Source organism: Esox lucius, chromosome 15, assembly GCF_011004845.1.
Source record: "Esox lucius isolate fEsoLuc1 chromosome 15, fEsoLuc1.pri, whole genome shotgun sequence".
Taxonomy (NCBI): Eukaryota; Metazoa; Chordata; class Actinopteri; order Esociformes; family Esocidae; genus Esox; species Esox lucius.
Window position 1 is genome coordinate 25,608,453 of NC_047583.1, and position 27,084 is coordinate 25,635,536.

Below are 27,084 nucleotides of genomic sequence, written 5' to 3' on the forward strand. Positions count from 1 at the left end.
TCAGACATGGGGGACGCTGTGGCAGATATCGCTTCTCTCTTGCTTATACTTCCCAAAAGCTGCGAAGAAGAAAACTGAAACCGTTGTTGCATAAACTTCCGGTCAAGCGTTTTGATTTAGCTAGCCGAAATGAAATCGTTGCAGACATCAACATGATCATCTGTAAACGCTAAAGATAGTTAACCAAGTATTAAAGCTCAATCGTATGGAGTTTTACTAAAACCATGGGTATGTAACTAACAATGTTGTATTAGGACGGTTTCGTAGACTCAGATTAAACGTCTACTCGAAAAGTAAATCGTCATGTCGCGGTTTCAGCTAGTACGTACGTTCAGTTAGCGTAACGCATTCTCTAGCGAGTGCGTTCATTCGTAATTTTTAGTTTATGTGACTGCTAGATATAATGCCAAAGAGCACTTTAGACGCGTCGTATGCCGTATAACCGTATTTTCATCTGGCAATTTGTTGGGTTCTTTATTTCAGCCGTAGCTATGAGTTCAACATGTCCGGGACTGTATTGCGGCAAGACGTTGATAAATGGCTCATTAGATGGGGAATGTGGGGTGAGTAATCAACTTATTTGTGTATGTTGTCACGCTATTACATCAACTCTCTGTAACACTGTCTATAACATAATAGTTTGCCGAAACACTGAAATGTAGTTGATCTGTCAGGTATGTCCCAGAGGTCAGAGGACGAACATCCAGAAGATCTGTGAGAAATGTAAAGAATCTCCAGAACTCTATGACTGGCTGTACCTGGGCTTCATGGCAATGCTGCCACTTGTTCTGCACTGGTTCTTTATCGAGTGGTACTCTGGAAAGAAAAGGTAATGCCACACACATCCAGCCCTAACAATTTGTTGGAGTGTGGAATGAACATACAGAAAGCAGGAATGTCCACCAGAGCTATTGCCAGGCAACTGAATGTTTATTTATTTACCAAAAGCCAACTACACTTTTGTTTTAGGGATTTTAGCATTTAATCCATCTGGCTTCAGAACCCGCAAACTGTGTGCAACCAAACCAGCATCTTAATTTCCAACCTTTTGACCTGCAAGATTGGTTGAATAAAACTGTTTGTACAACCAAAAAATGTCTACTGTGACAATATCTTGAGGCTGATTGTCGTGCTGTTCATCACCTCGTGTTTTGGTATCATAATGTACAGCCCCGTGATGCAAGAATCTATACACATCTCCTGGAAACATTTCCTGCTTCTTTCACTGTATGCATAGTTACTCATTTTCAGTCACCCAGTGTACATGTTTAGAATGCTCTGGATTTACATGTTCAGAAGTATATACCGTTGTGCTCATACGTTTGCATACCCTGGCAGAAAAGGTGACATTTTGGCATTGATTTTGAAAATAAAGATTTATTTTTTTTAGTTTAAGGATAGTGATCATATGAAGCCATTTGTTATCTCATAGTTGTTTCGCTCCTTTTTAAATCATAATGATAACAGAAATCACCCAAATAGCTCTGATCAAAGGTTTCCATGGCCTTGTTATAGACACACAAAGTGACACACAGGTGAAAATGTCAATTAAAGTTACATTTCCCACACCTGTGGCTTTTTAAATTGCAATTAGTGTCTGTGTATAAATAGTCAATGAGTTTGTTAGGTCTCACGTGGATGCACTGAGCAGGTTAGATACTGAGCCATGGGGAGCAGAAATGAACTGTCAAAAGACCCGCTTAACAAGGTAATGGGACTTTAGAAAGACTGAAAAGGATATAAAAAGATATCCAAAGCCTCGCAAATGCCAGTCAGTAGTGTTCAATCACTTAATAAGCTTTATATTTGTAATTATTTTTTGGGGGGGCATGACAGAGGAAGTGGTGTTTTTGTTGAAAAAGCAGTGATCAGGATTTGAATCAATCTTCGTATGTGTGTCAGAGGCACTGGCTTAGACTTTAGACCACCTGACTGGTCTGGTCCACCACCTACCTTTCTGTCCCATGTGTCTGGGACTAACAGATGCATGTTTATTCTCTGTTGTGACATTCCTAGATTAGGGCCTGTTTCATAGATTTCTATTAAACAAACAATCTTTTGCACTATAAATCTTTGAAATTGTTGCATTTTGTGTTTACATTCTTCGTCAGTGTAAGTACAGCTGTAACCAATGACTTCTTCGCCCATACTACTAACGCATGTCCAATAAGCTACCTGTTGTGTTATGTAGAGAGATTTTGAAAAGGGTGGGTTTATTGCCCTGCGGTAGACTAACTGATAACTTGTGTTTCTGCTATTCAGCCACACAGATTTAATTAATCTTCAAAAAAATGTAAATCCTCTGCCTCAAGACATAGACAACCATTAATTGAAATATAATTAATATATATATAATAATAATGATGATGATGATGATAATATATATATATATATATATATATATATATATATATATATATATATAATTTTTAAGGAATGTCAAGTGGCTGGGTATTACTAAAACAGTAAATCAACTTAGTGTGCCTTTGTATTTTCTACAGCTCCAGTGCCCTGTTCCAACACATCACGGCCCTGTTTGAGTGCGGTGCTGCGGCTGTGGTGACTCTGCTGGTCAACGACCCAGTAGGTCTGCTTTCCATCAGGTCCTGCGGTGTCCAGATGCTGTCAGACTGGTACACCATGCTGTACAATCCCAGCCCGGACTATGTCACCACTCTGCATTGCACACAGGAAGCTGTTTTTCCGCTGTGAGTAGCCTAAGATCTAGGTCACGATTTAGACCCATGCTGATGGCAATGTAGAGCTGCTTTCCCAGATAGCCTGGCGCTAAACTAATGCTGACATTGCTTTTCATCCAGGTTTACTTTCTGTCTGAGACAGTCTCATAATGAACTGAATTCGTTAATGAGTTGAACATATTCAAGTAGTTGGTATGTTCAGAGCAGGGTGCACACCATCAAACAGTGTGATTTACTAACATATGGCTTGTGTTGTTTGTCTACAGGTACACTATAGTGTTGATCTACTATGCCTTCTGTCTGGTGTTCATGATGCTGCTGCGTCCACTCCTGGTCAAAAAGATTGCCTGTGGTCTGGGGAAATCGGACCGCTTCAAGAGCATCTACGCTGCTCTCTACTTCTTCCCCATCCTAACAGTCCTGCAAGCTGTGGGAGGTGGTCTGCTTTGTGAGTATGCTTTCAGCTGAAGTTCAGTTTGTGTCTGTGAGTTAGCTGTGTATATGTTTATGTATGTCAGTAGGGTTGCATGATTTGGACGAAAAATTTTATTGTGATTTCTTTGACAAATATTGCAGTTACGGTTATGATTTGCGATTTTCAAACATGGTGTAAACAGTGTAGATAATCTCAATTTTAAATTAGAGATTATAGCCTACATACACCGATCAGCCATAATATTATGACCACTGACAGGTGAAGTGAATAACCCTAATAATCTTATAATGGCACTTGTCAGTGGGTGGGATATTATTATGGCTAGACAATTGGTACAGGGCATCTCCGAAACTGCCGACCTTGTGGGGTGTTCCCGGCCTGCAGAGGTCAGTACCTATCAAAAGTGGTCCAAGAAAGGAAAAGCGGTGAACTGGCGACAGGGTCATGGGCAGATAAGGCTCATTGATGCACGTGGGGAGTGAAGGCTGGCCATTGTGGTCCCATCCAACAGATGAGCTACTGTAGCTCAAATTGCTGAAAAAGTTAATGCTGGTACTGATAGGCAGGTGGTCATAAAGTTATGACTGATCGGTGTATTGTCCTATATAAAGGGCTATTTGTTTACCTACCCATTTAATGCAATGTCATTTGCTAATTGCTACACTTGTGCCATTGCCATACATTGCACCAGCATTGAAGCCGAGAATTTAAATAATCATGCTGTTTTGTAAGCTATGTGGGACAATATCTTGGTGCCACTCACTAGCTTGAAGCAGATGACTTTGCTAGCAGCTGCAGTGTTAACTCAAACTACTTAAATACCTGATGGTCTTTCAGTGTTAATCTACAAAAATACCTACAGCCTCTGCAAGAAAAACTATTACAGACATACGATGCGTGCCCGTTGCCTCACGTGAAGGGCACCTCATTCACCTTTTTTTTGGAGATGAAAATCCTGGATGTTGGCGATTTGGATATTGCCCATGTCAATTTAGCAGTTTCGATGATTCGATTAATCGTGCAGCCCTAGATGTCAAGGTTTTTCCTGACTGAAAATGTATCAAAGGTGGTACACCAACACCCCTACCCCACGCTCTACCGGTCGCCCCTCTGTGATATACTTTATATAATATCTGGCTGTTTGAAAAACAAAAAACAATTATACTGTTAAATCTGCCCTGTTGTCCATGTCCACTTGAGCAGCTAATGCATGCTACTATCTCCTCCCTAATACAGTAGTAACCAAAAAACAAGTAATACATTTGTTTCCTCTGCCTGTCCGGGACTTGTAGACATTTTATTGGATTTAAGCGCACCCAGCCTATAGTTTCCACTTAGTCCCCAAACACATTGGCTCCACAATGCTTCTAGCATGTATAGCATATCCTTCCCTCTTTGTTATGTCTGAGCCACCTGAAAACATTTTGCAATTGAGCATCAAAACTATGTTTTAAAAAAAATCACTCATCAAGCTTTATAATTAATCAGTCAATATTATTGTTGTCTTTTTTAATTGTTATACTATGTTCTTGTTAATTTGACATATTACAGCCTTGTTATACAGGCCTATACATTTCAGCCTTGTTGCGTTGTTTTTTCCTCCATCCTTGCCTTGATGCCACATCATTTATCCCCCTCTCTCGGCTTTCTTCAGCTGTAGGTTGCTTGTGCTCATGCAGTGTCTTCACGTTCATGTATTTATATTGTTAGTGACATAAATGTTAGTTGTATGTCTTTACACTGTATATTGCATATAAAATGTTGTTGGGGACAGTAGCCTACATACCCTAATCTAATTGTTTTTTCACCAGTCATTTTTGTCTGTCTCGTGAACTCCATTGAAAGAATCTGTGATTCTACTAGAACTCATCTGAAACGTTAACAAATGTTATGCGGATTGGATGTAGTTTAGGTGCTATTAAGTTTTACTTAAATATTTTGACACGCATGGGTGTAAAAGAACTAGGTTCCACTTGTTTTTTTAATGTTACTCATCTCCGCGAAGTCAGGACTGGTAAGGTCCTGTATTCGAAGTTGCCAGATACTGTCAGTAAACCGTGAAATCCGAACAAACGCTCTCTGTATGTTGACCCGCCCAAGCCCATTAAAATAATAGCCCAATAGTGGGGGAAACCTACTCACCTGTCAACACTGCCAATATGAAAGTTTCCTTCTATTGTCACATTTGCTGCAGTATTTCACTGGTAGGCTGTTTAGGATGTGAGCCGAAAATTATGTTTTACCATGCCCACACACAGAGGCGTGCGAGATTTTGGGAAGGCAGCTGCCTTTGAGTTTTATATGCAGGAAAATCCCTGGATGTGTATTTGCCAAAAATTGAAGGAGAAACATTTTTACTGTCCAAATACTTTGATATCTATTACTGTGAATTTATTTGGACAGTAACAGTTTGTTTTTCGCACTGTATTCCAGAACTTTGAATTCATAGGTTTTAAATGCAGAATGTCAGCTTATTTAGGGCAGTGGTTCCCAACCAGGGGTACTAGGACCTGGGGGTACTTGGCCTCTCCACAGGGGGTACTTGAAAACACTCATGACAGCATAGACTTACTAGTGAAATTAACATGAGGGGGTACTTCAGGGGTACTGAAAGCAGTGCAAAAACATTTTGGGGGTACAGTAACTGAAAAGGGTTGGGAGACACTGATTTAGGGTATTTCTGTACATTTTAGATGAGGCATTTCTTTTTGCAAAATCAAATAGACACCCGAATTCTAGGGTACAAAAGTATTTGGGCAATTGGCTTCACAGCTCTCTACTATTTGGCAGGTGTGTTTGTTTGCATTGATGATGCATGCTCAAGAGATCTGTCATAGCCAAAACATTGTGGGTGCCAAAATCAAGTGTTTGGTACATTAAGAAGAAAGGAAACACTGGTGAGCTTAGCAATGGTAAATTCTCTCTTAGAGAAAGGAATATTACCAAAGAATGGTGAAGAAAGAAATAAGTCTAACAGAACACTCCAGAAGGTAGACAAAATTAGTCAGACAACCACATGCGGAAGAGTACAACAATAGAACTTTATAAGGTAAAGTACAATATGCTAACCACTAGCAAGCCTTAAGAACAGAATGGCCAGTTCTGTTTGCTAAAAAAGTACCTAGAGAGCCTTTAGTCGTTTTATAGACAGATGAAGATCAACTTGTACCGTAGTGAATGGTTATCTGATATGGGAAAAGAATACCCTCAAATTATGGTTGACAACCTTCAATTCAACCCAATATCCGGTCCATTGAGAATCCCAAATTCTGCAATGCAGAGGCAAAAAAACAATGTCATTGTCCGAATACATTCGGGGTTCACTGTATGTGGATTGCATTATTTGAACATTAAAATGGATGAAGTGTAGTGGGGTCATGAGAATGTGTCATGTTTTCACTTATCAAACAAAGTATATTGTGGCTGGGCTGGTCCAACCGTTAAGAGCGGCTGATCAGGGAGAACATACAGTGAGGGGATTTTTTTTTTGGATCCTCTGCAGTTTGCCCACTGACAAAGAAATTATCAGTCTATGATTTTAATGGTAGGTTTATTTAAACTGTGAGAGACAGAATAACAAAAATATCCAGAAAAACGCATGTCAACATTTTTTATGAGTGAAATAAGTATTTGACCCCTCTGCAAAACATGACTTAGTACTTGGTGGCAAAACCCTTGTTGGCAATCACAGAGGTCAGACGTTTCTTGTAGTTGGCCACCAGGTTTGCACACATCTCAGGAAGTATTTTGTCCCACTCCTCTTTGCAGATCTTCTCCAAGTCATTAAAGTTTTGAGGCTGACGTTTGGCAACTGGAACCTTCAGTTCCCACCACAGATTTTCTATGGGATTAAGGTCTTTTAGACTGGCTAGGCCACTCCAGGACCTAAATGTGCTTCTTCTTGAACCACTTCTTTGTTGCCTTGGCTGTGTGTTTTGGGTCATTGTCACCCATCCATGACCCATTTTCAATGCCCTGGCTGAGGGATGGAGGTTCATACCCAAGATTTGATGGTATATGGCCCCTTCCATCGTACCTTTGATGTGAAGTTGTCCTGTCCCCTTAGCTGAAAAACACCCCTGAAGTTTCCACCTCCATGTTTGACGGTGGGGATGTTGTTCTTTGGGTCAAAGGCAGCATTACTCCTCCTCCAAACACGACGAGTTGAGTTGATGCCAAAGAGCTAAATTTTGGTCTCATCTGACCACAACACTTTCGCCCAGTTCTCCCCTGAATCATTCAGATGTTCATTGGCAAACTTCAGACGGGTCTATCCATTTGCTTTCTTGAGCAGGGGGACCTTGCGGGCGCTGCAGGATTTCAGTCCTTCATGGTGTAGTGTGTTACCAATTGTTTTCTTGGTGACCATGTTTCCAGCTGCCTTGATCATTGACAAGATCCTCCCGTGTAGTTCTGGGCTGATTCCTCACCGTTCTCATGATCATTGCAACTCCACGAGGTGAGATCTTGCATGGAGTCTCAGACCGAGGGATATTGACAGTTCTTTTGTGTTTCTTCCATTTGCGAATAATCGCACCAGCTGTTGTCAACTTCTAACCAAGCTGCTTGGCAATGGTCTTGTAGCCCATTCCAGCCTTGTGTAGGTCTACAATCTTGTCCCTGACATCCTTGGACAGCTCTTTGGTCTTGGCCATGGCGGTGAGTTTGGAATCTGATTAATTGATTGCTTCTGTGGACAGGTTTCTTTTATACAGGTAACACTCCCGTTAAGAGTGTGCTCCTAATCTCAGCTCGCTATCTGTATAAAAGTCACCTGGGAGCCAGAAATCTTTGAGAGGGGATCAAATACTTATTTCACTCATTAAAATGCAAATCAGTGTATAACATTTTTGAAAAAGAAAATCTCTCACTGTTCAAATAAAATGACCATTAAAATTATAGACTGATCATTTCTTTGTCAGTGGGCAAATGTACAAAATCAGCAGGGGATCAAATAATTTTTTCCCTCACTGTAAATGCCAACCTGGAGTCCTTTCACTCACCCTCCTCAGATCAACTGGCTGCTATAAGTTTATTTTCCTGTTTATTTCAGATTATGCCTTTCCATACATTATTTTGGTGTTGTCCCTGGTTACCCTGGCAGTGTACATGTCAGCGTCAGAGATACAGGTAAGATGCTCCTTATGTTTACCTAACCAACATTTTAAAAGATTTACATTGACTCTGTCATTATATGACCAATTATGGCATTCATTTTTCTTTCCTCGTACTAATAGTCCTTTAAGAATCTCATTGCTAAGAAGAAGAGGTTGGTGGTGCTCTTCAGCCATTGGCTCCTTCATGCGTATGGCATCATCTCCATCTCCCGATTGGATAAACTGGAGCAGGACCTCCCTCTATTGGCTCTGGTACCTGGACCTGCCCTATTCTACCTGCTCACTGCCAAGTTTACTGAACCTAGCCGGATTCTGTCGGAAGGCGGCAATGGACACTAGAACTGTTATAGAGAAACGTGGACAATATTATCCACCTGTCATTGATCCACGAAATATTGTGCAATTGCTGTATATGGGCAGTGGCCTTGACTGCTTTAACAGGAAAGTGCAGTACACTTCAAATGATGACAAGGGAGAAAAAAGATCACTGTGTACATATGTCTGTAAATAAGGCTCCATATATTTAAAAGGTTCTGTAAGGCTCTGTCAGTAGAACATGCCAAGTGTAATGCCAGGATTTGTTGGTTTGTTTCTCAGGACCACCCACATTAAAATGTATGAACGCATTACTGTAAATTTGCTTTGGATAAACCATCTGTAGAATGAGATTTATTATGTTTTAAATTATTGAATTGTGTTGATTTTTGGACATTTGAATGTGGTTATTATGTTTGTATGGAGGTGGTTATACTGGACATTTTCTGCATTGTTTCATAAGTTACTGTTAATTGTTTTTAGCCCTTGGTTGTTGTGACATCAGAGGTGGTCTCTGTATTGTCCAATAGGTTAGATGCTCGTGAAATAATCTAATGTGCCAAAAATCTCTGAACACATGCATTATGCCCTGAAGCAGATACAATAGTTCATTATAACCTGGAATTGTATATAGATGAAGTTCCATTGCTTTGCTTCAATAAAAATTGAATAAAAATTCTGTGGTGGAAATACATTGAATAGGAGGCAAATTGTGAATTTATTAGATGGTATGTTTAAAAAATAGTTGGATGTTTATCATCATACCACAGTATGAATTTTAAAACATTGAACAAGGACTTGATAAGCTACAATTGACTGTTGGTTGTACATTCAGTCAGAAATGTTGCTTTGCTCAAAATAAATGTAGTGAAGTAATCACAAGAGTACTCATCTACTTCATCTAAAATGTTTCATTTGTACTTCTTTTGTAACGTGTTTTGTACTCATTCTTAATGTTTCATTAGATACCTGGCTGTGTAGGTTTAATACTTGATTTATTACTGGCCAACAGAGAACCCATGCCCTTCAGTTCCTCTTGTATCCTGCTGTTGATGTCCCCCAGTTTGAACATCCTGTTGTGTATCTTGGTCATGAGTCTGTGGATAGCTTCCAGAATCTTCTGGTCTTTCTCTGATGATTTCTGAAGAGTTAAAATGAGTCACTGGATGATTGTGTCATGAGTGTCATACTGTAGTTTGTCCTACACTGTGGCTTCTATCAATTACTCTACACTTTCCTGAGAAATCTGGTCAGGTTATGTCAGCAAGTACAGTATAAATTAACATCACCAGTTGTACATATTAAAATGGCTATAGGGGAGAGTCTGGTAAGTTGAACCAATTTTTACTTAAGTTGTCCCACAGTCACAAGGGGAAGAGATAGTAATAAAACATACATAAACCCTTATTTCAGGACATCTGTCCTGTGAAATGGCAACAACACAACAATGACATAATGGCTTAAAGATAAGTTGTCCCGTGGCTCAACCTGCCCCAGGTAGGGGTACGTGGATCCTTTTTTACAAATAAAAACCTGAACACAATTCCTAATTATTTTTCAAATATAATTTGATAATGCATTCCCTTTCCAAACAGTGTTCCATATTTTCTGTCTTCATTACAATGTTTAAAATTACAAAAGTAACTAAAGGAGAGAATCAATGTTGACTTTTTTTTAGAAGTTTATGATATGTGAGGTTTTACGGTAGTTCAGTGTCATTTGATTCATTTATTTTTTATTCTGGACACTACGGTATGGGGAGTGTCCCTTAGATTGGATAATTACTCAGATTTATTTTTAATTGTTTCACCTCCGACAAACATTAAAACATTAAGTATTAAAACTTTATATTGTTAAAAGTTACCTTCAAAACAGAAAATATGAATACAAAACAGTATTACTTTACTAAAGGAACAATTAGGGGTTAAATTGGGCTGAGCCCATGCACATTCGGTCCATTAAAGAGCCTGGCGAGGGCGAACTGTGGCATCTTTGGTTATGGGAATTCTACCTACAACACTGTAATGAAAATCAGCAAATCAAATAAATATTATTCGGCATTCCTTACTATTTTATTATGTACTACTCTATCCAGCTGTGGATGAAAATAGGTGGTACACGTCACAATATACAGAAATACAATTGGATGGCAAACTATGAAAACAAAAGGCAGAGAAATATGTTTCTAGGGATAGAAAGCTTTTAGCTCACACTCATGGTCTACACAAAACCTCTATTAAATTTCTTCATCATTGGGCAAGTCAATTCCACTGGAATTCCAATAACAGACACACCACAGATGTACAAACGTTGTGTCATGATAGCTTTTCTACAATAACTAAAATAAGAAATAAACTGAAAGGTACGCAGTTTTATATTGAAATAATATTTGATCCATCAGAAACGTAACTTATCTCATCGTGGGGCAAAGTGAACCATTGGTCCAACTTACCCCCCGGTCTTTGGCACATCTTGCCCCACAGCCACCACTTTGGAAAGATTGCCTAGCTTAGCAATTATTGTTTTAATTTATACAGTGGCAATTCACCAACATGTATGATATATATTTTTAGACCTGGATAAATTTGCTTTGATTTAACATTAATTATGCCTGACGAGAAAAACATTTACTGACAATCAAGAAAACTGTTTTTTGGGAAAGAAATACTACTTTTTTCTGAGCCTTTCTCCATCACTGCCATTTGTCAGTTGTTCCTGATTAAATGATCAAATGACAACGTTTGTGTACAGTTGTCTAGTTACAGGGGGTGGGTCAACTTTCCCACTCGCCCCTATAGTAAACTGTTGGGCTGTCCAGTCATGTTTTAAGGGTCCTTACCTTGGTCACCCTCATGTCTTCTGCCTGAGCATCAAGTAAACTCCCTGGGAAAAAACAAGGTATGACAACTTGGTCTCAGAGAAATACGTAACTTAGTATATGTAAATCTTTGACATTACATTAGGGTACACTATAAAGTGTTACTAAAACATATGTTATGAATACTACTAAAACAAATACCTTGAGGCTTGGGCACATACAGGCTTTTGGTTAACGTGCAGACGCAAGAGAAATTAGCTCCTCATTCCGATTAGAGATCATCATGTTCACGCTGCCTACTTCTCAGTTTTGAGCATGCGCAAGAAATAACCTGTTCTCGCTCTTGTTGACTTGTACTCACAATTTCTTCTCCTGTTTTCTGATTGTCTCAGAGCTGACAACTAGTGATTCATCAAGATGAAATGCTAAGCATTAGACGTTAGCTGTGGGTGATCTTCAAAACACAGCATGAGTTAGCGATCGGCGGTAAGACAAGATCTTTACGATTATTATTATTTTTTTAATGGTATGAATTACATGTAACATATGATACAGCATGTTACAAATTACATAAGGTAAGGTATGAAGTGAAACTGTTATGAATAATATATATCTATGCATTGTATACCAGGGTTATTCAGCTCTTATCCTATGAGATCTGGAGCCTGCAGGTTTTCTGTCCTACCTCCTCATTAATTGCACTCACCTGGTGTCCCAGGTCTAAACAAGTCCCTGATCAGAGTGTTGCAATGAAAAAATGGAGTGGCTTTAAGGTCCAAAGTTGAATACCCCTGTAATCTATAATATAACTATAAAAGGACTGGAACACTTTTGGTTTTCATCCTCTCCTTATCAGAGACCTGGGACACCAGATGAGTGGAATTAACTTGAAGAAACCAAACCAGAAGTGGTTGAACCATTTAGAAATGTCAGTACATTTATATTGTAAGAATTATAGTGTATAACTTTCCCATTTTAAGTTCCCAAATGTATTTGGACAAATGGCAATTGTCTACAATCGGGGGACTCCATACAAAATGTTAGAATTAGAAAATAGTTCAATTAAATTAATAACATTTAAATTAAAGCAGACGGTCTGCACTCTAACCCCGTTGTCATTGTACCATTTACATGCAATACAGATATTTAAAAAAATATATTTTGGATCTCGCCATACATGAATTGTGGACAGCGTTCCACACTCTTTCCCCATATTGAGATTTGATGCAGATGTCACAGCAGAGAATGTGTTGTGGAAATTTCTTATCCTTTGACGGGCTGAGAAAGAGTGCCTGACGGGAGCTGTGACTCGTGCTTGATCAGTACAGGTTTCCTGCGGAAATTGAATTTGGAGGCAAGAACGCAATTCGGTCTAAAAACTTAAAGTTGGACTTTATAGTTTAAAATCTGCAGTAAAAGGTTGGACCTTTTAAAATCTCATTTGTGGGCTGACGAGCTTGACTTCGCTTTCTGGTTGGTTGAGTATAAATTAGATTTACTGGGTAAATCTGAAACATGGGGACGTGCGACAGTAAATCTTTGCCGGTCTCTCGTGTTTACGCTGGACCGGCAAAAATTATCACTGACGTATATGGTGTTTGGACATGTGAACAATGTTTCTTTGAGTGTTATTAGGTTTTCCGGCGACTGGCGTTTTCATTCGGTGATGGATGCGCGGCCTGTCGGGCTGATTGGAGGTAGATGGCCGTGGTAACGTATGAAAAGTTGTTTGGAAAGCGTAGGCTACGGTGTGTAGACAGTGTGGAGTATATTGATCTGTGTTGTAGTTTTTTTTTTGCTCAGGTTAGATGGCTCGTTCTCCTCTGATCGCCCGTCACCCCACCCCGCGGAGTTCAGTTGGACCGATAGGTGGGTCTCCTTGGAGGCCCGATCGGGACACTGCATCGTTGGAGTCATAAGCTCTGTGGACTTTTTCGTTGTGAACGTGGAAATGCTGTGGGCCGCTGGAGGCCGTTTTCTGCTCCGCTTTGGAAGTGTTGAGCATGTCTACGAGTTTCAAGAAAAGTTCCAAAAGTGGGGAGTTGTACACACCAGGTGTACACACCCGTAATCTCTTTGGCCTTGCCGCGAGTGATTCAACGGGAACACGCAGGAACGCTGAACCGCCTGAGGGAGGGGTGCGGACGGTCAGACAGGGGACCAGAGGGAGCATCAACCGGTGAGATTGTTCCTTAATACAGTTTTCATATGCTTTAGTAAACAATGTGGTTGTTTTTGTAAGTCAGATTTGATGGTTTTGTAGAAATTGATAGATGGATTTGAGTAAGTATGGTGACTAGAAGTTTTTTTGAGTATTGCAGTCAGGGCGGCTGTAGTTAGAAACATGTCGTTTTTGTTCCATGTCCTGACACCAATTCCCGTGCAGCAGCTGGACTGCGTGATGGACATATGTGATGATGTACTATGCAGTTGGAACTAATCTTCTCAAGGATAATTCACACATTCAGATACAGAACACTTGAAAGCGATTCAACAAGAGAGGACTTGTTGGAGCCCTGGGAGAGACTGAGCTTGGCTTAAAAGGACAACTGTGGGGTGGCTGAGGTGAGATGGATCACACAGACACACAGACAGACTGTCCTACAGCTGAGAGAGGAGTCGACTCTGGCTCGCTGCACGTCTAGGTGCTGCACGTCTACAGGATGCTGAGTTCCTGTGAGCTGAACTGATTTGAGTCCTGCTGGTTCTGCAATGTGATGGAGAAGACAACCTCCGACCGAGAGGATGGAGGCGTAGGAAAGATCTACTGCACAACATCATGCTACGCTGATTGGGCCCATACCAGGTACATCTCATCTGCTGTCCAGGTAGCTGAGAGAGGAACCTGGGGTCGACGACACGCTACACAAGGATTGCAGTGTTGAAAGGTTAGACGCAGTGAATTGAAGTCACTGAGGGAAAGTGAATTTTCTGGTGCTCGTAACCAGTCACTTTCTACATGGCCTTTAGCTCTAGAACCTTTAGCTAAAACTGGTCATCTTGGAGTTCACCAGGGAGAACACACAGATTCTCCTGGCCTGGCTGATAAAGCAGCTAGAATGGAGACAACAAGAGCTGTGTCTGCATTTGAGCTGTGAAGGACAACACCTTGGAATACACATCTGACTTTTTCGTTCTGTTACATCGACCTTTCAAAGAAATGGTTCATAACTGACTGTCTGACGTTTGGAAGAGCAGAACAGTTGTGATGACTTTGGAAGGACATCCAAATGGAACCATGGAGAGGACTTTTCAGTGAATTGAGCAATTGGCATGAGAGAACTTTGTAACAGTGATGAATTGAAGGATGCATTCAGTGATAGGTGTTTATGATGATTTTAACATAAAAGTTTTGCTGTACTATGTTATGATTCTGTATGATGACAATGTGAGATCTTGGTGTCTATACGGAAGGTACTGATCTAGAAGAATGTAAAGGAGGACTCAGACATTTCAGTTTGCTCAGTTCTCTAATCATTAAGGATAATAATATTGAATGGGTCATGTTGTTAAAGAGTACTGTTTTGTTGCAGTCTACATCCTAATGAGTGAACTGTTTAAGGTTTGATACCAAGGTTTGACATGGTATCAAGAGGATGGATTGTTGTGGAAATTTCTTATACAATGTATTCTGACTGTATAAAGGATGGAGTCCCACTGTTAAGATAGGTACAGGAATGTGTGGGACCTGGTATTTGCATAGGGGACATCTATTGTCTGTCCAGATGGAGATCAATGGGTTTTAGGACAGGATAGGAGAAGATACAACAGGGGGCAGTAAGGTCAGTTGGCCCCTTTGGGTAAACATTATTGCAGGAAGGATAAGGTGGGGGAAGATAGCATTTGACGTGTGTGATAGAACAAAGGGAAAGGTGTTTGATTGACATGAAACAGATGGCAGCATCTTACCACACCCCTTCTTCCTATGTAATAAATACTGTCGAAATGATGTTTTTATTTAGAAACTATCCACCGTTACTTTGTAACCTGTATACTTTCTCCTTGCAAGCAAGATTAAAACCGTTTATTGCGCAATTGATTTCTCCTGTCTTACCTACCATTTTCATAGAACTTTGGAATTTTAGAAATTGCCATCACAAATGCCATAGGGATGCCATATTTAAATATAACACATCATTTTATAATTTTTACATCCTTATGTCGTATACATAAATTATAATAATTTACTAGTTTCTCACAATGACTGGCTCTCTGTAAACTGGAGTGGGTTTGGTGGTAGATTTCTGTAACGTAATTCCTATTATTGAACCCTGATACTCACCAAATAGAGAGTGAACCTCCTCTTTTAACCACTCAATCTCCTGGCTGTGTCTTTCCTTGTCTTTCCTGGCATTCGATATGTCCTCCTTCATTTGTTCAATACACTGAAAAAAAATCTTAACATTTAGTTTTTTTCTTAGTAGGTGAGTGAATGGTTTAGTTCAGTATGGCAACACATTGTGAGAGAGTAACACACGTCTTACCACATGCAGCCTGCTGTTCTCCATATTGACTTGTTCCAGCATTAATCCGTTCTCATAGATGTTTTTCTCAGTGGTACTGATGTCTGAAGCATGAGATCTAAGCAGCTCCATGTGTTTCTCACGTAAACTCCCCAGACTCCTCTTCATCTTCTCCTGTCAGTAACAGCCAGACTCTTTCAGTACTATTGGACAGCACTGTTTGCCTTGTTAGCGTGTGGTAACAAAAATATTCATACTGTAGTTTGCGTAATCCCCACCTTTGGTTTGAGAAGAGTATTAATGTTCTCTTTCATATCCTGAATTGAGAATTCTAGATGATTCTTCTTACTCTTTAAATCTGGAGAAGAAATATGTTGGACTATTAAATATAAAAACAAAACATATTTACTTATTCAACTGTCATTTGGGCAATACCTGAGGTATGTTTTTTCAGTTTTTTGTGTCTGGACTGGTCAAAATCAAACTGGGCTTCCACCTCTACCAAGACAGACTCTTTACTCATCAGGCCCTCCTCCTCCACCAGTCGGCTTTGTGTCACTGACTCAGCTTCAGTCTGTTTCCATAGAAGAAAATTTAAAAAAGATAATAAATACATGATGTGTGATGTCGACAGCTTATACAGTGGGGAGACCAAGTATTTGATACACTGCCGATTTTGCAGGTTTTCCTACTTTTTTTTATCATACTGTGAGAGACAGAATCTAAAACAAAAATCCAGAAAATCACATTGTATGATTTTTTAATAATTAATTGCCATTTTATTGCATGACATAAGTATTTGATCACCTACCAACCAGTAAGAATTCTGTCTCTCACAGACCTGTTAGTTTTTCTTTAAGAAGCCCTCCTGTTCTCCACTCATTACCTGTATTAACTGCACCTGTTTGAACTTGTTACCTGTATTAAAGACACCTGTCCACACACTCAATCAAACAGAATCCAAAATCTCCACAATGGCCAAGACCAGAGAGCTGTGTAAGGACATCAGGGATAAAATTGTAGTCCTGCACAAGGCTGGGACAGGCTACAGGACAATAGGCAAGCAGCTTGGTGAGAAGGCAACAACTGTTGGCGCAATTATTAGAAAATGGAAGAAGTTCAAGATGACAGTCAATCTCCCTCTGCCTGGGGCTCCATGCAAGATCTCAACTCGTGGGGCATCAATGATCATGAGGAAGGTGAGGGATCAGCCCAGAACTACACAGCAGGACCTGGTCAATGACCTGAAGAGAGCTGGGACCACAGTCTCAAAGAAAACCATTAGTAACACACTACGCCATCATGGATTAAAATCCTGCAGCGCACGCAAGGTCCCCCTGCTCAAGCCAGCGCATGTCCAGGCCCGTCTGAAGTTTGCAAATGACCATCTGGATGATCCAGAGGAGGAATGGGAGAAGGTCATGTGGTCTGATGAGACAAAAATAAAGATTTTTAGTCTAAACTCCATTTGCCTTGTCTGGAGGAAGATGGAAGGATGAGTACAACCCCAAGAACACCATCCCAACCGTGAAGCATGGAGGTGGAAACATCATTCTTTGGGGATGCTTTTCTGCAAAAGGGACAGGACGACTGCACCATATTGAGGGGAGGATGGATGGGGCCATGTATCGCGAGATCCTGGCCAACAATCTCCTTCCCTCAGTAAGAGCATTGAAGATGGGTCGTGGCTGGGTCTTCCAGCATGACAACGACCCGAAACACACAGCCAGGGCAACTAAGGAGTGGCTACGTAAGAAGCATCTCAAAGTCCTGGAGTGGCTTAGCCAGTCTCCAGACCTGAACCCAATAGAAAATCTTTGGAGGGAGCTGAAAGTCTATATTGCCCAGCGACAGCTCCGAAACCTGAAGGATCTGGAGAAGGTCTGTATGGAGGAATGGGCCAAAATCCCTGCTGCAGTGTGTGCAAACCTGGTCAAGAACCACAGGAAACGTATGATCTCTGTAATTGCAAACAAATGTTTCTGTACCAAATATTAAGTTCTGCTTTTCTGATGTATCAAATACTTCTGTCATGCAATAAAATGCAAATTAATTACTTAAAAATCATACAATGTGATTTTCTGGATTTTTGTACCTATGATAAAAATTACAGACTTCTACATGCTTTGTAAGTGGGAAAACCTGCAAAATCGGCAGTTTATCAAATACTTGTTCTCCCCACTTTATATGCGATGAGGCTTCCCAATGCCTGTTTGCCGATTTAGATGTAAAATACATCAACATACTTACTATCAGCTGCTGGATCTCTGCATTGTAGGAAATGGTCATTTGTTCATAGCCCTCCTTGGCCTCAACAATCTGGTTGCTAAGATGATCAATCAACTTGTCCATCAATAAATGGTCTTGGAGTTTCTTCTCCTGATAAAACAAAAATTAAGTGAAATCCAATCTCTCTAGACAATGTGCCAGGGCTTCAGTAACATCAATCAAAAAACTCCCTAGTAGGGTCGAAACTTAGGAAGATATGTAGAGAGGAACGAGATTCTCATCGGTGGCCAGTCCTCTTCTGGCTGTTGCCGGGTGAAGATACAGCAACATGTCTGTGGATATATGTCTGTGCTGTGTGGAAACAACGTCAGTTTGGCAAAGAGAAAAACAGTGGAGTTGGCCCATCCAACATTTTTGCATCACTGCATTATCCACAAGTTGTTTAGTGTAAACATCCCCCACAAAACAGCAGCTACTGTAGCAACATAAAAATCACAGAAGTTATTATTAAGGAGTGCATTTTACAAGGGACTGGTTTAAAGCCACTACAAAGATTTTGGCTTAATTATCTTTGGCTGATCTGTGATGTTCTGGCAGGTTTGCATTGTGATTGGTTGGGAGAATTGTTCATCTTTTTCCAGTGAGAATTTGTAATAAATCCCAGACCTGGTGCCGATGCTGCTCTATAGGTCTGGTATTTCCAAGGCTAAAATAAATACAAATGTACAGGTGCTGGTCATATAATTAGTATATCATCAAAAAGTTGATTTATTTCAGTAATTCCATTCAAAAAGTGAAACTTGTATAATTTATACATTTATTCCACACAGACTGATATTTGTCAAGTGTTTATTTCTTTTAATTGTGATGATTATAACTGACAACTAATGAAAACCCCAAATTCAGTATCTCAGAAAATTTGAATATTGTGAAAAGGTTCAATATTGAAGACACCTGGTGCCACACTCTAATCAGCTAATTAACTCAAAACACCTGCAAAGCCCTTTAAATGGTCTCTCAGTCTAGTTATGTAGGCAACACAATCATGGGGAAGACTGCTGACTTGACAGCTGTCCAAAAGACGACCATTGACACCTTGCACAAGGAGGGCTAGACACAAAAGGTCATAGCTAAAGAGGCTGGCTGTTCACAGAGCTCTGTGTCCAAGCACATTAATAGAGAGGCGAAGGGAAGGAAAAGATGTGGTAGAAGAAAGTGTACAAGCAATAGGGATAAACGCACCCTGGAGAGGATTGTGAAACAAAGCCCATTAAAAAATGTGGGGGAGATTCACAAAGAGTGGACTGCAGCTGGAGTCAGTGCTTCAAGAACCACCATGCACAGACGTATGCAAGACATGGGTTTCAGCTGTTGTATTCCTTGTGTCAAGCCACTCTTGAACAAGACACAGCGTCAGAAGCATCTCGCCTGGGCTAGACAAAAAGGACTGGACTGCTGCTGAGTGGTCCAAAGTTATGTTCTCTGATGAAAGTAAATTTTGCATTTCCTTTGGAAATCAAGGTCCCAGAGTCTGGAGAAAGAGAGGAGAGGCACATAATCCACTTTGCTTGAAGTCTAGTGTAGTTTCCACAGTCAGTGATGGTTTGGGGTGCCATGTCATCTGCTGGTGTTGGTCCACTGTGTTTTCTGAGGTCCAAGGTCAATGCAGCCGTCTACCAGGAAGTTTTAGAGCCCTTCATGCTTCCTGCTGCTGACCGACTTTATGGAGATGCAGATTTCATTTTCCAACAGGACTTGGTACTTGCACACAGTGCCAAAGCTACCAGTACCTGGTTTAAGGACCATGGTATCCCTGTTCTTAATTGGCCAGCAAACTCGCCTGACCTTAGCCCTATAGAAAATCTATGGGGTATTGTGAAGAGGAAGATGCGATAAGCCAGACCCAACAATGCAGAAGAGCTGAAAGCCAATATCAGAGCAACCTGGGCTCTCATAACACCTGAGCAGTGCCATAGACTGATTGACTCCACGCCACGCTGCATTGCTGCAGTAATTCAGGCAAAAGGAGCCCCAACTAAGTATTGAGTGCTGTACATGCTCATACTATTCATGTTCATACTTTTCAGTTGGCCAACATTTCTAAAAATCCTTTTTTTGTATTGGTCTTCAGTAATATTAAAATTTTCAGAGATACTGAATTTGGGATTTTCATTAGTTGTCAGTTATAATCATCACAATTAAAAGAAATAAACATTTGAAATATATCAGTCTGTGTGGAATGAATGAATATAATATACAAGTTTCACTTTTTGAATGGAATTACTGACATAAATCAACTTTTTGATGATATTCTAATTATATGACCAGCACCTGTGTGTATATATATATATATATATATATATATATATATATATATATATATCAATGTGTATGCACTATCTTGATATATTATGAAAGAATGAAGTCAAAAGGCAAACCTCGTCAAGCAGTTCCTCATATCTTTTCCTGGCTAAATCAATATTAGAGTTGACCTCTTTCACATGCTGTTCGTGATCTTTTTTTAGATTCTCAAGAGACTGGCACAGTTCTTCTTTTTCAACTTCAAACATTCCTCTGAAATGCAAATGTGAAAACCTTAGACTGTATAGTCCAACTTCTGAAGACAATGAAATGATCTACAATATAAATTGTTGCTCACATGTTCTTCTTTTCTTTACTGAGCTGTCCATGCAACTCCTCCATATTTCTTTCAAAATGGTCTGCAATAACTCTGAGAAACAGAAGGCAAACTAGTAAAGATTCTATGACACTGCTGAGCCCAATTGTGGACCAGGAAATCTGTTATTTTTAAAGTAATTATTGAGCCATATTTTACATTTCTTATTTGAACAAATGGTAAATAATGTCCCTAAAGAAAAAATTATTTGGAACTACTAAAAAAAGTGTAAACATGTAGTGGTGCATATTGCTTAATAGGATAGAACAGACCATATTTCTTACATATTGGTTTCATTAAGTTGTTTGATCTCCTCCTCCATTTCTCTGATCTCAATTTTATGTTTAGCAATTGATGCAATACGTTCCTCAAGTCTGAGTTTGGACTTTTCAAACCTGAAAATAAAGCAGACATAAACATTTGATAAAAATTAGCCTTTTAGCCAAAGAAAGGGAAAACAAAGTGGCTGGTATACTTTATGGCAAATATTAATATGGAGTACCGTCTTGAGACAATGAGGTGTTCAGCCATAAAGTCGTCCTCTGCTTTCCTCTGAGCTTTGAAGCTGTTAGAGAGCTTAACAATAGAATCCAGGTGAATGGCATTCACTTTCTGTCCTTCCTCCCACTCAATATCCATCTGCACACATTACCGAACCTTAGTTATTTCTACACAGCACCCATCTACCAATAATGCATGACAGTCCCCTGCATACAACAAAACATACCAGACCAGCCCTGTGTAAACAAATGTTTTGAAATGCTTAGGTACTATCTGAATTAGTGCTACAAAAAAAAACACAGTTTAGTGGAAAAAAATAATTGAAGATAAAAAAATATTTTTGATAAATCATTCAGCCTTTTGGCAAATACACCCAGACCACTGAAAAAAAAAAACGTAAAGATAATTCTATTCAAAGGGCATATTCTTCACGTTCAGGTAACCTTTCATCAGCTTATGTGGCCAGACACAGTTGCTATGCCCTTTATTGGACTGTGTGAACTCCAAAACATCAGAGGACCCTCCAGTAAACTGACACTCTTAAAGGTCAGATTTTGCACAAAGTACCTTTAAAGGAATACTTTCTAAAAAGATCAACTTGACTACAGAACAGCAGGCTGAGGCCTTTGGCAGTGGCAGAAAATCGATGCCTCAAATCTATCATAATACAGGTGTTTAAAGTCCCTCCCACCATGGACACGCTGTCAGAGTGCAAAGAGGGGATGGAGGAAGAGGAAGATGAAGAAATGTAATGGAATACCCAAAGGATTTTTCACCTCTTCAATCTTGTCCTGTAGGGACTTGACTTTCAGTTCAAACGCCATTCTCACTTCAGCCAATTCCTTTTCATGAAATTTCCTGTTGAACCGTTGATTAATAAAATAAATTAAAGGGTAGAAACACATGTGATATAAAACTAGGCCTTGATTCAGTGCCTTTAAATGTTTAAATGCCAATACCCTGCTTTCAGATTGAATCCATGCATAAATATTTGCATCTCAGGTGTGCTTCATGTATACATTACAGTAAGTCAATTAATGCAAATCTTACTTTTGAACAGCAAGTTCCTGAAATGTTTTGATCTCGTCCACCAGCTGCTCTTTTGATTGGATTTCAGATGCTGTCAGTCTAGCTATACTCTGCACTAACTGTGCAACGTGCTGCAAAAATTGTATTGAGAAATTACAGAAATTACAGATTTCTATGATATTACAAAATGATATACAAGGCAAAGACAGTAAGTCAAGAACATTAGTGGAAAATAATGTATTAATTTATTGCCAGAATATAATTCATTAGTTAACATACTTTTTTTAGCTCTGCAACCTTGTCCTCCTTATCCAACAGTTGCGATGAAACAATATCCAGCTCTCTGCGTTTCTTTGCATTGCTTTTCCTCTGCATGTGTATGTTACTGTTGGTTTCCTCGTACTATATCAGCAGGGGAGGTTAAGATGAAAACAGTTTCTCACACAGTATCTCATATATAACAAGAGGTTATCTGTGGCTGGGATGTACCTCTCTCTGAAGGTTCTCCTTTGATTCAATGAACACCTCGTTCTTTTGAATCATGTCTTCCACTAGCTTCACTTTAGCGGTTTCCACATCTGAGATCTTGGTTTTCACTTCCCGGATCTTATTTATCGTTTCATTAAGCAGAATCTGTTGATTGGCCTTCTCTGACAGCTGGTAGTTTAATTGGTTGATTATATTTTCATGGTCACCTTTCACCAACTCTCTCTCAGGACTAAAAAAAGATTACAAAAAAAAGATTACAATGTTATAACATCATACAAAGAAATATATATATTAAGTGCTTCCATACTCTCTAAATGATTGGTTACACTTAAAAAATAGATTGTTCTGCATTACAAGTTCATTAAATATATAATCAAAAATCTTTGTTTGGATATTATTTTAATGATAGGACAGTATGAAATAGAGGGTAGGGAAACAGGCATGTAGAAGGAGACAGACAAGATCACCCGTCATGTCAGTATTTGCGCTCTGGAGTTGGGAGCTTAGAACACTACAGCAGACTCCAACACACATTATCTTTAACACTTACTAAAGAACTGCATTTTGCTTTTCGAGGACATCCTGTTTTTTCTCCATAGACTCTATTTCTTGTACTACACTGTTCAGTTCATCTTGGAGTTGAGTAATTTGACCCATGTTTATGTTTCTTGCAGCAGCAACACCGGCTGAAAGAGAAAATGACACAGTATGGAGTGAGTCTGCACAAAGCTTGTACTCTCTGGAAAATCATATCATGACGTTATTACCTGAAATCTCTTTCTGGACATCATCACAGATATTCTGGGCTTGATAACGAAGTTTGCTTGTTTCAATAGTTTCTACCTCAAGTTTTTCATGGGTTGCTCTCCTAGAATACTCCTTATGTATAAAAAAAGGGTTCATAAAGAGTGTGTAAAGCAATTTCTCTGGCATTCATAGCCCAGCATCGCGCTTCAGATTATCAGCTGAGGATAGTTTTTTAGTCTGCATTGTAAAGCATTTCTTTGTTACATTAAATCATGTATTGACTAAAAAATATATTTATTTTGTCCCAATTGCCTAGTATTGCAACCTGGTCTCAGAATGATGACGTAGACTATTTTACGTACATTTTAGCCAGGGGATTTCGTAAGATATATTACGTGCAGTAAAATATCATTAGAGTCGGAATAAAAAAAAGAAAAAGCATTAACCATGGTTTGAACCAGCAACCTTCCGCATCTTACACAGGTGCACTACCAACTGCTCCACTGGGGAACCTGTAACTGATACCAGCTGCCTTCTAATCCAAACGTTGCTGGTTCGAAACATAGGACTAACATTTTGTCAAAAACCCGCCTTTCATAGCGGTCGTAAAATACAGGTGCTGGTCATAAAATTTGAATATCATCAAAAAGTTGATTTATTTTAGTAATTCCATTCAAAAAGTGAAACTTGTATATTATATTCATTAATTACACACAGACTGATATATTTCAAATGTTTATTTCTTTTAATTGTGATGATTATAACTGACAACGAATGAAAATCCCAAATTCAGTATCACAGAAAATTTTAATATTACTTAAGGCCAATACAAAAAAAATATTTTTAGAAATGTTGGCCAACTGAAAAGTATGAACATGAAAAGTATGAGCATGTACAGCACTCAATACTTAGTTGGGGCTCCTTTTGCCTGAATTACTGCAGCAATGCGGCATGGCATGGAGTCGATCAATCTGTGGCACTGCTCAGGTGTTATGAGAGCCCAGGTTGCTCTGATAGTGGCCTTCAGCTCTTCTGCATTATTGGGTCTGGCGTATCGCATCTTCCTCTTCACAATACCCCATAGATTTTCTATAGGGTTAAGGTCAGGCGAGTTTGCTGGCCAATTAAGAACAGGGATACCATAGTCCTTAAACCAGGTACTGGTAACCAAGTCCTGTTCGAAAATGAAATCTGCATCTCTATAAAGTTGGTCAGCAGCAGGAAGCATGAAGTGCTCTAAAATTTCTTGGTAGACGGCTGCGTTGTCCTTGGTCCTCAGAAAACACAGTGGACCAACACCAGCAGATGACATGGCACCCCAAACCATCACTGACTGTGGAAACTTTACACTGGACTTCAAGCAACGTAGATTCTGTGCCTCTTCTCTCTTCCTCCAGACTCTGGGACCTTGATTTCCAAAGGAAATGCAAAATGTACTTTCATCAGAGAACATAACACAGCAGCAGTCCAGTCCTTTTTGTCTTTAGCCCAAGCGAGACGCTTCTGACGCTGTGTCTTGTTCAAGAGTGGCTTGACACAAGGAATGCGACAGCTGAAACCCATGTCTTGCATACGTCTGTGCATGGTGGTTCTTGAAGCACTGACTCCAGCTGCAGTCCACTCTTTGTGAATCTCCCCCCATGTTTTTGAATGGGTTTTGTTTCACAATCCTCTCCAGGGTGCGGTTATCCCTATTGCTTGTACACTTTTTTCTACTACATATTTTCCTTCCCTTCGCCTCTCTATTAATGTGCTTGGACACAGAGCTCTGTGAACAGCCAGCCTCTTTAGCTATGACCTTTTGTGTCTAGCCCTCCTTGTGCAAGGTGTCAATGGTCGTCTTTTGGACAGCTGTCAAGTCAGCAGTCTTCCCCATGATTGTGTTGCCTACAGCAGTGGTTCCCAACCAGGGGTACTAGGACCCCTGGGGGTACTTGGCCTTCCCACAGGGGGTACTTGAAAACACTCATGACACCATAGACTTACTAGTGAAATGAACATGAGGGGGTACTTCACGGGTACTCCAAGCAGTGCAAATTCTTTTTGGGGGTACAGTAACTGAAAAAGGTTGGGAGCCACTGGCCTACAGAACTAGACTGAGAGACCATTTAAAGGCACGTGCAGGTGTTTTGGGTAAATTAGCTGATTAGAGTGTGGCACCAGGTGTCTTCAATATTGAACCTTTTCACAATATAACATTTTTCTGAGATACTGAATTTGGGGTTTCCATTAGTTGTCAGTTATAATCATCCCAATTAAAAGAAATAAACACTTGAAATATATCAGTCTGTGTGGAATTAATGTATACATTATACAAGTTTCACTTTTTGAATGGAATTACTGAAATAAATCAACTTTTTGACGATATTCAAATTTTATGACCAGCACCTGTATAATACGTTTGTCTGGCGTTCGTATTCTATTTTACGTTTTAATAGTGCTCGTAAACATTTGATACGTTGTAATGGCGTTCATAAGATATGTTACGTTTGAATAATTTCGTAATGTATCATACGTTTTGGTGGCGCATTGTAATGTAACCTAATGTAACTTCACATATCATACGAAATCAGGTGCCATGGATTTTCGTAAAATAGTCTACGTAGGTTCCTGAGACCAGGTTGAGTTTTGGGATATGCCTACCAGTTCAGTGATGGCAGCTGCAATTTCTCTCAAATGATGACTTGCCTCTGGACTGAATGGAACTCCCTCATCACTCAGCTGTTTGTCTTTGTCAAATCAAACGTTCAAATAGGTAAAATGTGTTATAAATGTAATTTTAATGATAGGTAGGCTACTTTTCTTAAAATAAAACAACTAGGCAATAATAAATCAATGTTAACGAGTTGTATCAAGTTTGCTGTCATTTGGAAGTTCTAAAGGCTCAACACAAAGTAGTAGATTAGCTTACACAATGGGCATCACAATGCATTTCGCAGAATTCAAAAGTGTTAAGAGAGAAAGCTTGGCGTGTTTTCTTACCTAACTCCCCCAAATGCTCCAAAGCGACAAGAACAGCTGGAAAATCAGGCACTAAGCAAGATGCCATGTCAAATGTAAACTATGTGCGGAAAACTTGCTCTGTTTTATCAGTGTCCATTGCTTCCAAGTTTCAATAGTTCCACCCACCAAACCTGGGTCGGCATGGTAACTAACAGACACGAGACAAAAGTGAGAGTAAAACGAACTCAAACATGATATACAAGGGTAATAAGAAGGGTATGAGTCATGGCAGATATAACACGGTTGTACTTTTAAGCAATTATCCGATTTTATGGTTATCATTAAATTATTTTCCGATCAAAATAGAATTTGCCTTTTTTGACGGTATATACCAATATAATAAACTACTTCTCATGATCAAGATATTAATTGTTATAGCCACTTGACAATATTAATTAGCATAGTTACAAGTCAATTTCAGTGAGAGGATTTATAAAATCCAGGCAAATTTACATTAAATTCTGCTTGGAAACGTGCTGATACACTAGATGGCAGTGTAGGACAAGCAACAGCTCTCAGGACAAAACGGTCTGCCAAAACTGATAACTACTGCAGGCGGCA

General features: G+C 39.6%; 2 protein-coding genes across 2 annotated transcripts; one reads left to right on the plus strand and one right to left on the minus strand.

Annotated features, from left to right (window-relative positions):
- The first annotated feature begins 67 nt into the window (after nt 1-67).
- Nucleotides 68-9,266, plus strand: jkamp (jnk1/mapk8 associated membrane protein). Its single transcript, XM_010905005.5, has 7 exons — nt 68-228; nt 484-563; nt 675-829; nt 2,502-2,708; nt 2,966-3,147; nt 8,189-8,265; nt 8,373-9,266. Exons 1-7 carry the CDS (start codon nt 225-227, stop codon nt 8,589-8,591), a joined length of 924 nt encoding a protein of 307 aa, XP_010903307.1. The 5' UTR covers nt 68-224; the 3' UTR covers nt 8,592-9,266.
- ccdc175 (coiled-coil domain containing 175) lies at nt 8,633-26,636 on the minus strand. The gene is made up of 19 exons (XM_010905006.4): nt 26,503-26,636; nt 26,164-26,249; nt 23,541-23,652; nt 23,324-23,459; nt 22,774-23,002; nt 22,564-22,686; nt 22,306-22,415; nt 22,032-22,113; nt 21,257-21,393; nt 21,039-21,149; nt 20,737-20,808; nt 20,516-20,651; nt 18,099-18,227; nt 16,284-16,422; nt 16,127-16,206; nt 15,870-16,022; nt 15,668-15,770; nt 11,407-11,450; nt 8,633-9,708 (listed from the first exon to the last, which is right to left on the minus strand). Exons 1-19 carry the CDS (start codon nt 26,567-26,569, stop codon nt 9,529-9,531), a joined length of 2,229 nt encoding a protein of 742 aa, XP_010903308.3. The 5' UTR covers nt 26,570-26,636; the 3' UTR covers nt 8,633-9,528.
- Between the last annotated feature and the right edge of the window lie 448 nt (nt 26,637-27,084).

Excerpts from the sequence above, each read along its gene's own strand:
- jkamp (XM_010905005.5), top strand. Across the intron at positions 2,709-2,965 it reads CAGGAAGCTGTTTTTCCGCT|GTACACTATAGTGTTGATCT; the intron begins GTGAGTAGCCTA and ends GTTTGTCTACAG. Across the intron at positions 3,148-8,188 it reads TGTGGGAGGTGGTCTGCTTT|ATTATGCCTTTCCATACATT; the intron begins GTGAGTATGCTT and ends TGTTTATTTCAG.
- ccdc175 (XM_010905006.4), bottom strand. The coding sequence starts at position 26,569 with ATGGCATCTTGCTTAGTGCCTGATTTTCCAGCTGTTCTTGTCGCTTTG. Across the intron at positions 22,416-22,563 it reads AGGTTGCAGAGCTAAAAAAA|CACGTTGCACAGTTAGTGCA; the intron begins GTATGTTAACTA and ends CAATTTTTGCAG. Across the intron at positions 16,423-18,098 it reads CAGAGATCCAGCAGCTGATA|ACTGAAGCTGAGTCAGTGAC; the intron begins GTAAGTATGTTG and ends CTATGGAAACAG.